General features: G+C 36.8%; 1 protein-coding gene across 1 annotated transcript; it reads right to left on the minus strand.

The window, feature by feature from the left end:
• Window positions 1-5,314: 5,314 nt before the first annotated feature.
• Window positions 5,315-6,282, minus strand: LOC101389399 (olfactory receptor 8B3-like). The gene has a single exon (XM_004438402.2). The coding sequence runs from the start codon at window positions 6,257-6,259 to the stop codon at window positions 5,315-5,317; it is 945 nt and encodes a 314-aa protein (XP_004438459.1). The 5' UTR covers window positions 6,260-6,282.
• Between the last annotated feature and the right edge of the window lie 10,764 nt (window positions 6,283-17,046).

The following is a 17,046-nucleotide window of genomic DNA, read 5'->3' on the forward strand; positions in this document are numbered from 1 at the left end:
GCTGATTCGGATCCTGGGCAAGCACCAAAGCACCGCTTGGCAAGCCATGCTCTGGCGATGTCCCATATAAAGTGGAGGAAGATGGCCACGGATGTTAGCCCAGGGCCAGTCTTCCTCAGCAAAAAAAGAGGAGGATTGGCAGATGTTAACACAGGGCTGATCTTCCTCACCAAAAAAAAAAAAAAAAAAAGTGATAAAGTTTTAAGTCATTTTTACTACCATTTAAAACTTTGCAATTGAAATTAAATTTAAATAATGTAGGAGTACTTTTCTTTCATTGACAGATTTAATGTTGAACCAGTTTGGAACGAATTTCACTGTTTCACTTCAAATGTTTCAAAATAACAAAGAAGCCCTAATTTGCAGAAGGCTTTTGCATTCTTAGTGCAACTAGTTTAGATGTCACTAAAAGGAAACATTTTATCATTGAAATGGACAGAAGTATCTGAAATGAGAAGACAGAGATTGGGAACGTCAGGTTTCCTTGCCTGGCCTCCCACCACCACAGACTGCAGCACCTAAGGCTGAGCACTGTGCTCGCTGGGCACCCGAAACAAACTCCTCCAGCAGCATCATAGGCCTTTTGTCCACAATGGACACTGTCCTTCTGCACGTGGCAGCTGTTGCTGGTGACAGGTGGTGGAGCACCTCGTTGGTTGGGCTGTTGAATTAGAGCAGCGAATGCCTCACTTGGCTGACCATTGTTGCCTCCAGCCAACGCATGATACGTACCATCCCATCAGACACGTTCCACTCTTGCCCTCCCAAATCATCTATCTAGGCTATGCTCTAGTCTCTATGCCTTAACATGTACTCATATGGGGATTCCATACAAATGAAACAAACTTTTTCCCAATTAAAATTGTGTTTATGAAGCACATACAGAAGGATGATAAAGCCATATATGACACTATTCGTATCTTCAAGAAATTCATCAATTTAAAGATATATTTATTGAAATATCTGAAAGTTGTCTTTAAAAATGCTTAATATATTGAAACAATTTTTACTTCAAAATTTCTAATTTTATTAATTTAAAATATTATTTTATTTTTAATCATTTTAGTTTTATGTGGATTGTGATTTTAACTTAAAAAATTGATATTTTTTTGCCAGTAGATCAAAAGAATGTAAAGTTAACTTGTAAAATAAGCCTGTTGATTTATAGTGCTGAGCCAGACAGTTTGCTGACTCAGACTGTCACCAGGGAGTGCTGGGGACTTGGATATCACATTCATACTACAGGACATGTGTCATGTCTGCAACTCATATTTTGCCTAGTTACACCAACATACACCAAAAAAGTGTGTGAAACTAGTAGTTCAAGGGTGTACATGGCCTATTACTTGGCTGGACAGCACCAATCATTCATGGGGGTTTGCCTCTCTCCTCACTTTTCATACTGCTTTGTTCTGCGCCATTTTAATCTCAGATGGACTCTTCCCATATAGGAAAATAGGACTACCAGAATCCTAGATTTAATCTTACTAATTCAGTAACTCCAAGGGTAAAAAGTAAAGTTTGTTATAAATAATATTGGTAGAAAAGACGATAGTCAAATAACTATTTCTGACTAATCACTGCCATCAGGATTTGGCATGTGCTGATTGCACAAAATTATGTCTTGTGAGGTGGGCAAGTCAAACCATCTAAATCACATAATACGTGTTCCCTGTATCAGACAAATTCCAATCAAAAAAAATAGCATACTATGTACTTCCTAAAGAGGGTATTTTTAAAAAAGAATTGGATATATAGATATTGCAAGGAGGAAAGACCAAAAAGATGAAGCAGAGAAAATATAGGGACTAATAGCTACCATTCCCATGACATAGTGGGACAAATAGAAGGAGAAACATTAACCAGATTTTAGAAGCTCAGAGGAGAAGCTCTATAGGATTCATGCTTAGATTAATGGAGGGTTTGGAGGTGCCTCAGAGCTGGTGCTTGGACCTCTGAAGTAAAGGCCCCACCCAGAGGATGCAGTGTTCAACATGGAGGGAGACCAACAAGAAGGTCTGACAAGTGCTTGAACGACTAAAGGGGCACAGCCCAGGTAATGTAGTGAGAGAGGATGGTATAGCTGGTAAGGGACTGTTGTCCACCTACTGACTATACATCTAAGGGCTGCAGCAAGCTAGACACATTTTGATGTGCTTGCTGGCATTTGCACACCTTCTTTTGGGATTTCTCTTTCAAATCATTTGCTCGTGTATGAAAGGGTCTTTTTATCGTTGAGATATATTTTAATTATTAAGTTGTTATACATTCCGGGTACAATACCTTTATCAGATATATGTATTGCAAATATTCTTCTAGTCTGTGGCTTGCCCATGAATATTTTTTGATAAATAGATTTTCTAATTTAAATCAAGTTCATTTTATCTTTTTTTCTTTAATTTTTAGTGCCTTTTCTTTAGATTTAGAATATGACTAAAAAATCTATGCCTACAATATAATTTTTTATGTTTTCTTCTAGAAAACTTAAGTTTAAACTTTATGTGTTTACTTTTGATCCATTTAAAATTAATTCTTCGCATGATGTGAGATAGAGGTCAAAGTTCATTGTTTTCCTCATGAATAGTTAGTACTTCCAGCATCAATTGCTTAGAATATTTTCTTTTACCTATCGATTTATTTAGTTTCTTGGTCAAAAATCCATTGACCCTGGGCCGGCCCGGTGGCACAAGCGGTTAAGTGTACACACTCCGCGTTGGCGGCCTGGGGTTCGCTGGTTCGGATCCCGGGCGCGCAGCAACGCATTGCTTGGCAAGCCATGCTGTGGCAGCCTCCCATATAAAGTAGAGGAAGATGGGCACGGATGTTGAGCCCAGGGCCAGTCTTCCTCAGCAAAAAAAGTGGAGGATTGGCAGATGTTAGCATAGGGCTGATCTCCTCACAAAAAAAAAAAAAAATCCATTGACCCTATAAGTGAGGATCTGTTCCTGAATGTTTTATTCTCTCCCACGGATTTATTTGTCTATGTTTATAACAAAACCAATATGTCATGATTATCAGAACATAAAACTAAGTTTAAAATCAGTTAGTATAAATCATCTGTGTCATTTAGACTTCCTTAGGAAACAGATTCCAAGAAATGTTAGAGTTGAAAGACATTTATTGTGGTAAATGCCTGTGAAGGATAAAATGGGAGGGAGGCAGAGTCAGAGATAAATGCTTCAGATCAGGTTGAAATTCTGATATCTAAGAATGGAGAGAGAGAAGGAAGGATACGGTAGGAAAATCTCAGATCACAGTGCTGTTCTAAAAAGTCTCAGTCAGGATGATAGGAAGTTCCTAAGGAAAGATTGCCTTTCAGAAGAGACCCATGTTACACAGCAATAGGCCAGCTCCTGTATGAAAACTATGCTAAGCCATTGGCCAAGGACATCTCAGAGTGAGTGTGGACTCTGCCTGAACACCATGGTGGTTCCAAAGGAGTATCAGCTATAGACTTTCATATTGATGCTCCCCGCAACTGGTTCCCTCAAAGGCAGTTAGAAGCACCTCTCTACGGCTGCCCATTCCTCTCCCAAAAAGAAATTAGGCCACAAATTTCTGATTTATTATTGTTATTTTTTATTATGTTTTAATAATTATTATTTATAACATTAAATTTATTATTGTTGTTTTTCAAACAAGATAATCTAATTCAATGAGCATTTCTTGACCCCCCACTATATTTGATATTATTAATATACAAACAGAAAAATCATTGGAGAAATAGGGAAATTATAGGAAAAAGCATCTCATTAAATATATTTATCATCTATTGGTGAGACAAGGTTTAAGTAATTTCACAAAATATTGCTAGAAATATAGTTTATTATCATTAATATACATTTTTTTCATGATATACCTCAATAAATAAGCAAAACAATGGCTAATATGTATCTCCTAACACTATGTGTAGTATTTTCCTTAAGTGATAAATAAAATTTACAGTAAGAACTATATGAGGGCCGGCCCCATGGCTTAGCGGTTAAGTGCGTGAGCTCCACTACTGGCGGCCCGGGTTCGACCCTGGGCACGCACCAACGCACCACTTCTCCGGCCATGCTGAGGCCGTGTCCCACATACAGCAACTAGAAGGATGTGCAGCTGTGACATACAACAATCTACTGGGGCTTTGGAGAAAAAAAAGGAGAAGGATTGGCAATAGATGTTAGCTCATGGCCGGTCTTCCTCAGCAAAAAGAGGAGGATTAGCATGGATGTTAGCTCAGGGCTGATCTTCCTCACAAAAAAAAAAAAAGAAGGAAAAAAAACCAAGAACTATACTATATTTTTCAAAATATTTTGTGTCATTTTAGACACTAATGAATGCAAGTTTTATAATAAACCACTCACCCCCTTGTTGGGATCCTGAGGTATATACATATTCCTCTAATCATCCTCTCTTAATCCTGTGTTTGGCCATAAACAATGGAGTTATTTGTATTCTTGTGAATATTAAATGCATTGGGCTGCTAGAATCTCTCAAAAGCAGGTGGCACGTGGCACAGATTTTGCCATTCTCAAAGGGAACAAGAAAAGTCAGAATAATAAAAGGAAAAGTGTTAAGAAAAATAGAACAAAGGGACAACATCAGGGGATCTGGTCCTACTTTAAGGTACATATACAATTTGCTATGTAGACATTTCTTTGAATTTTGCTGTCTATATGTACCAGTAACAATATTGTCAGGAAGAGAATTCTTCTGTGTGTTATATACTTCTGCAACTAGATCCAAAAGCTCTAATTTTAACTTGGTGTACTTATCAAATGCACCATACTTATCCAGATTAGGATAGCTGTAGAGACAAAAAGAGTTTTAAAAAATAATGAAAAATAGGGCCGGCCCCGTGGCTTAGCGGTTAGGTGCGTGCGCTCCGCTGCCGGCGGCCCGGGTTCGGATCCCGGGTGCGCACCGAGGCACCACTCCTCCAGCCATGCTGAGGCCGCGTCCCACATACAGCAACTAGAAGGATGTGCAGCTATGACAGACAACTATGTACTGGGGCTTTGGGGGAAAAATAAATAAATAAAATCTTTAAAAAAAAAAAAAAAAAAAAAAAAAAATAATGAAAAATATAAGTGCATATGTTCCTTTTTAAAAACATGCTGTTAGTTATGTAGTAAACTTGTACAAGGTGAAGGAGATAGACAAGTGAAAAAAGAGACAAGGTTAGCTATAAGGGAAATATAAGACAGTCATTTACACCACACATATCATGATCTGTAGAAGCAATATGGTTATGGGCAAATCTCACATTGAAAAACAGCAATAAAATTAAACGAAAAATTGAATGTCTTTGCATTAGTGCTCCTTATAGTCAGAACGTGTTTCTCCTCTGAATTTTAATCAGGGATCCCCGCAGTGCAACTCTGATATCCTTGTTCCTCAAACTGTAGATCAAAGGATTGACCATGGGCCCCACATTCGTATAGAACACAGAAGAAACTTTTTCCTGCTCCATAGATCCAGGAGAAGAATATTTAAGATACATGAAAGCTGCTGATCCAAAAAAAAAAGAAAGGACAATGATGTGGGAACTACAGGTACTGAAGGCTTTTGATCTTCCTTCGGTGGATTTGATATGAAGAATGCTAATGATGATAAAGATGTAAGAAATTAGAATGGTAAAACTGGGTACCGTGATATTAATACCCACAACAATGAGAACTACTATCTCATTGACATAGGTGCTGGTGCAAGAGAGTCGGAGGAGTGGGAGGATGTCACACAAGTAATGATTGATGATATTAATGTTGCAGAAGGTTAATCTAAGCATGCACCCTGTGTGGGCAATGGCTCCAGCAAATCCCATCAAATATGCAGCAAAAGTTAGCACAAAACAAACCTGATGGGACATGGTGACCTTGTACATCAATGGATTACAAATGGCCACATAGCGATCATAAGCCATTGAGGTCAACATATAGCATTCAGAAATGACAAAAAAGAGAAAGAAGAAGAGCTGAGTCATGCACCCGACATAGGAGATGACATTCTTCTTTGATATAAAGTTCATCAGCATCTTGGGAGTGAAAACAGAAGAGTAACAGAGATCAATGAAAGATAGGTTGAAGAGGAAATAGTACATGGGGTTGTGGAGGTGAGAATTTAGACTAATAAGAGTGATCAAGCCAAGGTTGCCCACCATGGTGACAATGTAGATCATTAGAAATAGGTAAAAGAGGGGTTTCTGGAGCTCTGGACGGTCTGTTAATCCAGCAAGAATAAATTCAGTCACTAATGAGTCATTTCTAGCCAGCATTCTCAACTTTGGAAATCTGTGAGAACAGAAGAAATTTTCATTAATAAAGGACACAGCTTTGTCCTTACCAGCTCTCATTGATGAGAAAGGGACTCAGACTGGTGGAAATCAAACAAGTCCTCCTTGGCTTCATAGGGTCTAAATGCATTACCACACACTCCTTAACATTAAATCAGTCTGTCTTTTGTCACATGAGATGCATGTGACAAACAACTGCTCCTGTCTTTGTTAGAACATAGAGGGATGAAGTGGCTGAGGAACAAAGCTTCCTGTTGATGAGCTGCAGTAGTGGGGATGTATCCTGCATCTCTCCCTCTCACTCCTCTGATCCTTCACTTCCTCGTTCCTAGTTATCTTTCCGTTATCCTACTAGAAACCTCAATTCCCCTGTGATGACCATCAAGAAAGAGAAGATTCCTCTAGGGTAGAGACCATACAGGTATTCTGGTTCCTAAAGGGAAGTCTCATAGTCTATAGGGTTTCCAGATGCCTTACTGTCAGAATCCATAAAGTCAGTAACTGATAAAAGATATTGAGGAGAGCCTCAGTGGCCTGAGTTTTATAATTAACTGTACATTCCAATGTTTCTACACATTCTCCTCCTTTATTCCATCCTAGCTGGACAGAGAATGAATCAAGGAAGGTGAAAGTGCTTTCCTTGGTTTTGTATTATGGCATAAACAAGAAAAAATTTATTTAGGTGCTGATTAAATTATTTACGTTTGTGAACATGTATCAAGCTGTATACTTATTTTGACATGTAAACTTTTCTATATGTATAGTATATTTAAATAAAAATTTTTTAAGGAAATAAAGATCTCTTCTTCCTCTGATGTTGCCATGTTCTAGATGTCATTTGAAACTGCTATAGTTCTCTTGCTACTGGAGTGAGGATTAATCCAACACAGAGAATATATGCTGAGAATAATGCAGGCAGTAGAGTAAAAGCTCCATACTTTTGACTTTTTTGTTATTCAATGTAAATATTTAACCTCATTTTTTTTTCTTTTTTTGGTGAGGAAGATTGGCCCTGAGCTAACATCTGTGCCCATCTTCCTCTATTTTGTACGTGGGACACCTCCACAGCATGGCTTGATAAGTGGTGTATAGCTCCACACCCGGGATCCAAACCTACTAACCCAGGGCCGCCAAAGCGGAGCGTGCAAACCCAAGCACTATGCTACTGGGCTGGTCCCTATCCTCATTTTTTAAAAACAGAGAGAGTGAGAAAAAAATATAAACTTGATTAACTCACTGTCCTTCCATTGAGAGAATTCAGTGTCAGCCCTTTTGGCAAGTTTCACCCCCACTGTCCTGGAAGAACTCATAACTGAGTAGTTGTAGTCATAGAATGTTCTTCTCCTTTTATTGGCAAAAGAGTCACAGTATAGATCTCACAGTCTGAGTGTTCCAGGAGTCATTCTGAAATGTAGATCAAATTTGTAGTTATAAATTTACTAATATAGTGTGACGCAAAACCACAAACTTGACACCTGAGCTGTCACGTCAGAAAGCACATGGTATTTGCTTAAAGATTATAATTCTTTTATACTTGCTTAGAAATTCAATTATAGGTCTCCCCTAGGACCTTCCCATCATGATAAGCTCTGCAGAGAAGAAATTGGTGTCTGTGTTTACACCCTAATTATGAGAGTAAAAATTAATTTCCCTTCAGGGACTATACATTCCCCAGGGCATAAGAGAAAGGATCCTCTGCTGGCCCTTATAATGATGCAAATAATTAATGCCGTTGAAAGTTTCAATGGTTATAGGTAACATATTAGTTTTAGTAAGAATTTAGACGTTTCAGTAAATTTTACTTATTACGCTCTTTTTTAAAATTTTGTGTACCTTTAAAGAACATTGTTTATGCATATTTTATAGACATATGACAAAAGGACATTTTTTGATTTGTTTCAGAGATCATTGTTTTAATAAAAAGTTACTTGATAAAATAACAGTACATTATTCCATGAGAATTTACTTTAAGTTGTTCTGACTCAATATGCCTTTGCTTTTAACAGACTAAAATCAAACCTATAAAAAAAAAATCACTGTTAATAGGTTTCCATGTCAAGAAAATATGACTTTAGAATTCCCATGTATGTACTAACTTCTATTTGTGCTTGTGAAAAGGTACTTAATTTTATTTTAAAATGAGTATAGATTCACAAGAATTACAAAAATAACACAGAGAGTCCCTGGAACTCCACCCAGCTTCCCACCATGGCAACATCTTCAACAACTGTAGTACAATAGAAAATCAGGAAATTGACACTGTACAATAATGTTAACTAGACTTCAGGACTACAGACGTTATTCAGGTTTTAGCAGTTTTACGTTCATTGAGTGTTTGCATCTTGTGTGTGCGCACATGTGTAGATCTATGTGATTTGATCACTTTTACAGATTGATGTAACCACCACCACCATTAGAATACAGAACCGTTCCACCACAATTTAGGAACTCCTTTATATTACCCCCTTATAGTCACACCCTTCCACTCCAACCTTCATCTCTGTCTTCTGGCAACCTCTAACCAGTTCTCTGCATCTGTGTTTGAGTCATTTGGAGGACAATAAATGAAGTCGTACAATACGTAACCTCTGAGATTGGCTTTTGTCTCTAAGCATGATGCGCTTGGGGTTCATCTCAGTCGTTGTTCTCTCCTGTAACATTTATATTTAAGCTTTATGTGTATGGTTTTCATCCAATTAAAATTAATTTTTGTTTATGATGTGAGGTAGTGATCAATGGCCTGTTCCTTTTATTGTTGAGTTGTATTGCATTTTTTACAATTCAAGATTTTGCAACCTTCTGTAGAAATTTAAATATTACCAGGTTCTTATTTTGATACAAAACTAAATCTGCTTTATTTACTGAAAATTTTTCAGGGGCAGGTGCTAGAAGATCACAGTTGAAACTGGTTCTTCTTGGAATTCTCTTTAGGCCAACCTGAATCAAGGCTCTCATACTTCTCATACTTCCTCCTCTAAGAATAAAGCCTGGGACATCCATATTTTGAGTAGGTCTTATAATCAGTCAAAGACAAGGGGAACAGAAAGTTTGTCCCACCATTACTCTTTGTGAAAGTGTACAACATCATCATTATTAGTCATAAGGAAAATAAATAAATAAATAAATAAATTCAAAGGAAAAGGCCTTTGAATATAACAACATTTCTATTATGTACAATTTATTTTGTTATTTCATTCAATCACAGTCTACATGTGATAGAGTTTCAAAGTTGCAAACCCATACTCTTGTGGGAAAGAAATTAACCAACTAGAGTACAGTGTTTATATATAGCTATTTTTGTCCTTAGCCTTACAATGAGTCAAATAAGCAAATCTCATTGTCATAGAAAGAAGTTTCAAATATACAAAAGGGGGATCTAGAATGAACCCTGCGGTGCTAGATTAGAGTTGGAGATACCATGTTTATATTAAATATATACTAAGATACATAGATACAGAAATAATTATAGATAGACAGATAAATGCGTGATATATAGATAGATGATAGGTAGAGAGATAGGTGATAGATGGATGGATAGATAGATAGATAGATAGATAGATAGATAGATAGATAGATAGATAGAGATATACACAAGGGTTTGAATACTTACATCTATTTACTACCTCTCTCCACTGAGAGGGCCCAAAAGCAGTGATACTCTAGTAACAATGAACACATCCAGCACCCAGATCTTGGTTTCTGAATAACATTCTCTGATAATAGGAACTAGGCTCCTTGAAGAAGTGATTCATTTTAGGGCTGGACCAGGGAAATCACAACATGATCTTGAAGCATCTTGTAGTATCAGAAAGTAAAGAATTTATTTTTTAAAAGAGAAGATCAGTCATGGTGAAAAAGTTCCAGAGTCTAACCTGAGAGCTCTTAAGGACCAAAGCTAGACCAATTTGAGGAACAAAATAAATAACAATATTATTGTATTACAACCCAAAGAATAAAGTAAATATCCATGAGTCCATATTGTTATAAGAATAGGGGAGAGAAAGGACAAATGTTCCTCGAGAAGAGTTTCAAAAGTACATATCTAGATAATCCCCCTTCAGGAAGTATACCTTAATTTCACTCTCTGGGCTTTGTGACTTGATTCCAAAGAATTCAGTGTGGAAAGGGAAAAAGAGTAAATTTACATTGGAGAAAGCTTACATACATCAACTTAACAAGGTGATCAGGGGGCTGGCCCGGTGGCGTAGAGGTTAAGTGCTCACATTCTGCTTTGGCGGTCGGGGTCTGGCAGATTCAGATCCCGGGCGCATACCGATGCACCACTTGTCAAACCATGCTGTGGTGGCGTCTGATATAAAGTAGAGGAAGATGAGCACAGATGTTAGCCCAGGGCCAATCTTCCTTGGCAAAAAGAGGAGAATTGGCATGGATGTTAGCTCAGGGCTGATCTTCCTCACACACACACACACAAAAAACAGGGTGATCAGGGTCACCATCACCAGTGGTAAGTCATGTGGATATCATGTAGACCTTGCTATGATACATACTTCACTCTACATTATTCTTCACAAAACCTATAACCCAGTCTAATAATGAGAAACCACCATACAAACCCAAATAACAGCACTATACAACATATCTCTTCAAAATTGTTATAGTCATCAATAAAAAGGTAAAAACCGAGAAATCGTTACAGATCAGAGAAGACTAAAGAGACATACCAACTAAAAGTGTTGTGGTTTCCTAAATTGGATCCAGAAATAGAAAAATTACATTAGTGGAAAAACTGGTGAAATCCAAATAAAGTCAGTATTTTCATTAACAGTGTTGTTACCAATGTTAATTTCTTAGTCTTTGGAAATCTATCATGGATGTGTAAGATGTTTACACTGGGGGAATTTGGGTGAAGGGTGTATACAGGAGTACTCTGCACTCTCTGCAACTTTTCTATAAATCTAAAATTATTTTAAAATTAAAAGTTTATATAAAAAATCACAGATACCTCATCTCACAAAAAGATATAATATATGATCTTATATAAATAGACCTATCTATAGATTTGAAAACACAAGTTCTTCCTTTCTATAAATATGAAAGCATATTTGTACACACATTTGTCTTTTGAGGGAATGAACAGGAGTCCCACTTCATACATAGGGGTTGTGTCATCCTGGTGGAATGCAATATCCAACCTCCCACTACAGAAGCCACAAGGGAGAGAAACTGTCCCTACATTCCTTGGCAGACAGAAGACAGGCACATTGACCCCAACTCAGCCAATCTCATACTCCCACCTGAGATTAACATCTGGAGCAAATTATGCAAAAATAACGGGACAGTTAGGAACCATTTATGTAGCTGTGGCTGTGTCCAGGGGCTATTTCAGTGGTAAGAATAGGTTGGGGACCTGACAGCTTCAGAGTAGCATTGTAGTCAGACCGTTCCTCTGAAATACATCCTGCTTTTGGCCCCTGGAGTTTGTTTAGTTCTACTTGTCGATGAAAATAATCCATAATCAATCCATAAATCAAAATTAGAATGAGTTTATTAAGGAGCCAGGTTTAAAGACTGTACCCTGAGGTACAGGGTACAGTCTAAGGGCACCTAAGGAAGGAAGGGCACCAAAGAAGTGGGGTGTACAGAGTCGTTATATACCATCTTGGAACAAAAAGCATACATCACATATGATAGGAATGTCCCCTTTACAGCAATCATGAGATTGCTTTGCTGGCACAGCAGGTGAGTGGTCACAGGTGAGCGCAGCAGGTCCGTAAGCAATCCTTAGTTTTTAGGAAGAGATGCTTATCCTTAAGGGAATGCCAATATGGGGGAAGATACATCCTTATCTTTAAGGGCATCATTCTTGTCTTTGGGGAATCATAAATGTTTAAAGCAAATGTACAATGTATGCTCAACAGGTCACGTTAGGCCTTTTTGAAAAAACAAAGTCAGGCCAAATTAGTTTTCAACCAAATGGCTTCTTCATATACTCCAACATATCCTATTGCTTTTCACTTATTTATCATGCCTATTCTCCAACTCTGGTTTTACAAGCTTACACCAAGTCTCTGAATTCCCCATATTCTTTCTATTAACTCCTATTCTATATAAAGGATCTAGAGTCACTTTCTATTGCTTGCCAACATAAACCCTGATACAATATTTTTCCCCATATACATAAGCCAAAGCATTGTCTAAATGACAAAACACACGTTTGTAAAATGGGTTAAATTCTAAGTTAGAAATATGCATAAAAACAGCAATTTTAGGGGCTGGCCCCGTGGACTAGTGGTTTAAGTTCCACGTGCTCCACTTCGGTGGCCCAGTTTCAGACATTCGGATCCCGGGCACAGACCTACATCACTTGTCGGCTATGCTGTAGCAGCGACCCACATAAAAAATAGAGGAAGATTGGTAAAGATGTTAGCTCAGGGTGAATCTTTGTCAGCCAAAAATAAAATAAAATTGTAATTTTAATATATAGAAATAATTTTTACTTCAAAATTTCTAATTTTATTAACTTAAAAAACACTGTTTAATTTTTAATCATTTTAGTTTGATGTGAATTGTGATTTTAATTTAAAAAATTGATACTTTGTGCCAAGTTGATCAAAAGAATATAAAGTCAACCTATAAAATAAGCCTGCTGATTTACATCACTGAGCAAGGCATTTTGCTGACTCAAACTGCCATCAGGTAGTGCTGGGGACTTGGATATCACATCCAGACTAGGAGGCATGTATAACGCCTGTAACTCACATTTTGCCTAGATAAACCAACATACACCAAAAAAAAATGTGTGTTAAAATGATAAGTCAAGGATATACATGGCTTCTTACTTGGCTGGACAGTGACAATCATTAATGGGAGTTTGCCTCTCTTCCCACTTTTTGTTCTGCTTTGTTCTGCTCCATTTTAATCTCAGATAGTCTCTTCCCATATAGTGAAACTAGGACTACCAGAATCCCTAGGTTTAATCTTGCTGATTCAGTAATTCCAAGGAGGAAAAAACAAGGTGGTTAAAAATAATTTTGGCAGGGCCAGCCTGGTGGAGTAGTGGTTAAGTGTGTGCCCTCCGCTGTGGCGGCCCGGGGTTCAGATCTTGGGTGCACACTGATGCACCCTTGTCAAGCCATGCTGTGGTGGCGTCCCATATAAAGTGGAGGAAGATGGGCATAGATGTTAGCCCAGAGCCAGTCTTCCTCAGCAAAAAGAGGAGGATTGGCAGATGTTAGCTCAGGGCTGATCTTCCTCACAAAAAAAGAAAATAATAATAATAATTTTGGCAAAAAAGATGATAGTCAAAAAACTATTTCTGACTAATCACTGTCATCAGGGTTTGGCCTTTGCTAATTGCACAGGATTATGTCTTGTGAGGTGGTGACATCAATGTATCTAAATCAAATAAAATGTGTTCCCTGTATCAGACAAATTCCAGTCAAAAAAAAAAATCACATACTACGTACTTTCCCATGAAGGATATTTAAAAAAGAATTGGATATAAAGATATTGCAACAAGGAAAGAGCAAAAAGATGAAGCAGAGAAAACGTAAAGACTAACAAGGAACGGAAAATACCTACCACTCTCTGGATTGGTGGAACAAAGAGAAAGAGGAAGGAGAACCAGATTCTAGAACCTCAGAGGAGAAGCTCTATATGTTTGGTCCTTGGATTAATGGAGGATTTCAAGGTGTCCCACCACCGGTACTTGAACCTCTGAAGTAATGGATCCGTCTAGCAGGTGCAGGGTCCCACATGGAGCGAGACCAAGAAGAAGGCCTGACATTTGCTTGAACCACTCAAGGGGCACAGCCCAGGTAATGAAGTGAGAGACAACAGTATAGCTGGTAAGAGAAAGTTGTCCACCTACTTAGTATACATCTTACGAGTGTAGCACGTAAGACACACTTACTTATTGGTCTTTTGTCCACATTCCTTTGGGATTATTCTTTCAAATCATTTGCTCATTTGTAAATAATCTTTTATCACTGAGATATTTGTTAATTATTAAGTTGTTATATATTCTGGATACAATACCTATATCAGATATATATTGCAAATATTCTCGTCTCTGATTTGCCTATGAATATTTTTTGATAAATAGATGTCTCATTTAAATGAAGTTAATTTTATTTTTTTTCTTTTAGGTTTAGTGCCTTGTAGAATACGTCTAAGAAATCTATGTCTAACTCACGTACGTTTTTATGTTCTCTTCTAGAACATTTATATTTAAGTATTATGTGTATTGTTTTTATCCAATTACAATTGATTTTTGTGTATGGTGTGAGGTAAAGATCAAAGTTCATTATTTTCTCATGAATAGTTAGTATTTCTAGCCTCAATTACTCTGAAGAATTTCTTTTACTTATGGATTTATTTAGTTGCTTGGTCAAAGATCAGTTGACTCTGTAGTGAGGATCTCTTTCTGAATATTCTATCTTGTCTCCTGGATTTTTTTTGTCTATCTTTATAACAAAACCAATCTGCCATGATTATCAGAACCTAAAACTAAGTTTTAAAATCAGTTAGTGTAAATCCTCTGTGTCATTTAGAGTTCCCAAGAAGCAAATGCTAATAAATGTTAGATTTGCAAGATATTTATTGTGGCAAATGCCTTTGAAAGATAAAATGGGAGGGAATGAGAGTCAGTGATATATGCTTCAGACCAGGTTGGAAATATGACACCTAGGAAAGGAGAGAGACAAGGAAGGATTAGGTAGGAAAATCTCAGATCACAGCACAGTTCAAAAAAGTCTCAGTTGCGATGATAGAAAGTCCCTAAGCAAAGATTGCCTTTCAGAAGAAATCGATGTCACACAAATTGCCCAGCTCCTCTATGACAACCATGCTAACTATTGGCGGGGGATGTCTCAGAGTAAGCATGGACTCTGTCTCAACACTATGATGGATTCAAAGGAGTGTCAGCTGTGGACTTGCAGCCAGTGATGCTCCCCACAATTGACTATCTTGAAGGGAAGTTAACAGACCCTCTCTATAGGTGACACATTCCACTCCCCAAAAGAAATTATACCCCAAAGTTTTTCTGATTATTTATTAATTTATTATCTGTTATTTATTAATTTATTTTATTAATTATTTAAAACATTAAATTTATCATTGTTGTTATTCAAATGAGATAATTCAATTCAACAACTATTTCTCGACCCACAACTCTATTTGATATTTAAAATAGACAAATGGGAAAGTCATTGGAGATATAGGGAAATTATAGGAAATAGCATGTAGTTAAATACACTTATTGTCTTATTGATGAGACAAGGTTTAATGAATTTCACAAAATGTTGTCAGGAATAGAGTTTACTATCATTAATATATACCTATTTCATGATAAACCTCACTAGATAAGTAAAACAAGGGCTAAAATCTTTCTCCCAGCACTACATGCAGTACTTTCCTTAATTGATAAATGACAAAATTTACTGTAAGAACTTTATTACCTTTTTCAAAATATTTTGCATCATTTTAGATTGTAATGAAGCAAGTTTTATAATAAATCAGCCATCCTCTTTATTGAGATCCTAAGATACATACACATTTTCTTCTAATCATCCTCTCTTAATGCTGTGTTTGGCAATAAGCCATGGAGTTATACATTGTCTTGTGAATATTAAAAGCACTGAGCTGAAAGAAGCTCTCAGAAGAAGGTGGCATGTGGAACAGATTTTGCCATACTCAAAAGGAATAAGAAAATTCAGAATAATAAATGGAAAAGTGGTAATAAAAATAGAATAAAAGACCAGCATTGGAAGATCCGACCCTACTTTAAGTTGTATATACAATTTTCAATGAAGACATTTCTTTGAATCCTGATGCCTACGGGTACAGTAACAATATTGATAAGAATGAAAATTCTTCTATGTGTTTCGCACTTCTGTGTCTAGATCAGCAAACTGTAATTTTAACTTGATGTACTTATGAAACTCATCACATTTGTCCAGATTAGGACAGGCACACATCTCCTTTCATGGACATCCTCATACTTACTCAGTAAACTTCTGCAAGGTAAAAAAGATACAGAAGCAAAAAGTGAAACAGGAAAACCTATAAGAGATATAATAAGAAAATTCTATTAAATCACACATAACACATCTACAGAAGAAACAAGGTTATGAACAAACCCTATCTTGAAACAAACCAATACAAATTAAATAAAAAATTGAATGTCTTTACACTATTGCTACTTCTAACTAGAACATGTATTGCCTCTGATTTTAATCAGACCAATCAAAAGTAAAGATACTGAAACAGTAATCAAAAACATCCCAAAAATGCAGGGATGGTTCAACATTCACAAATCAGTCAACGTGATACACCACATTAATAAAAAGGAAGAATAAAAATCACGTGATCATCCCAATAGATGCAGAAAAAACATTTGACAAGATACGGCATCCATTTATGATAAAAACTCTGAATAAAATGGGTATAGAAGGAAAGTACCTCAACATAATAAAGCCCATATATGACAAACCACCATCTTCAATGGTGAAAAACTGAAAGCTATCCCTCTAAGAACAGGAACCAGACAAGGGTGCCCACTCTCATCTCTCCTATTTAACATAGTATTGAAAGTCCTAGCCAGATCAATCAGGCAAACAAAAGAAATAAAAGAGATCCAAATTAGAAAGGAAGAAGTGAAACTGTCACTATTTGCAGAGGACATGATTTTATATATAGAAAACCCTAAAGAATCCACCAAAAACTTTTAGAAGTAATAAACGAGTATGGTAAAGTTGCAGGATACAAAATCAACATACAAAAATCAGTTGCATTTCTATACACTAACA

Source organism: Ceratotherium simum, chromosome 7 (genome assembly GCF_057802395.1).
Source record: "Ceratotherium simum simum isolate JZ-2026a chromosome 7, ASM5780239v1, whole genome shotgun sequence".
NCBI classification, from domain to species: domain Eukaryota; kingdom Metazoa; phylum Chordata; class Mammalia; order Perissodactyla; family Rhinocerotidae; genus Ceratotherium; species Ceratotherium simum.

Bases quoted from the DNA above. Each gene is read 5' to 3' on its own strand.
- LOC101389399 (XM_004438402.2), bottom strand. From the start codon at position 6,259: ATGCTGGCTAGAAATGACTCATTAGTGACTGAATTTATTCTTGCTGGA.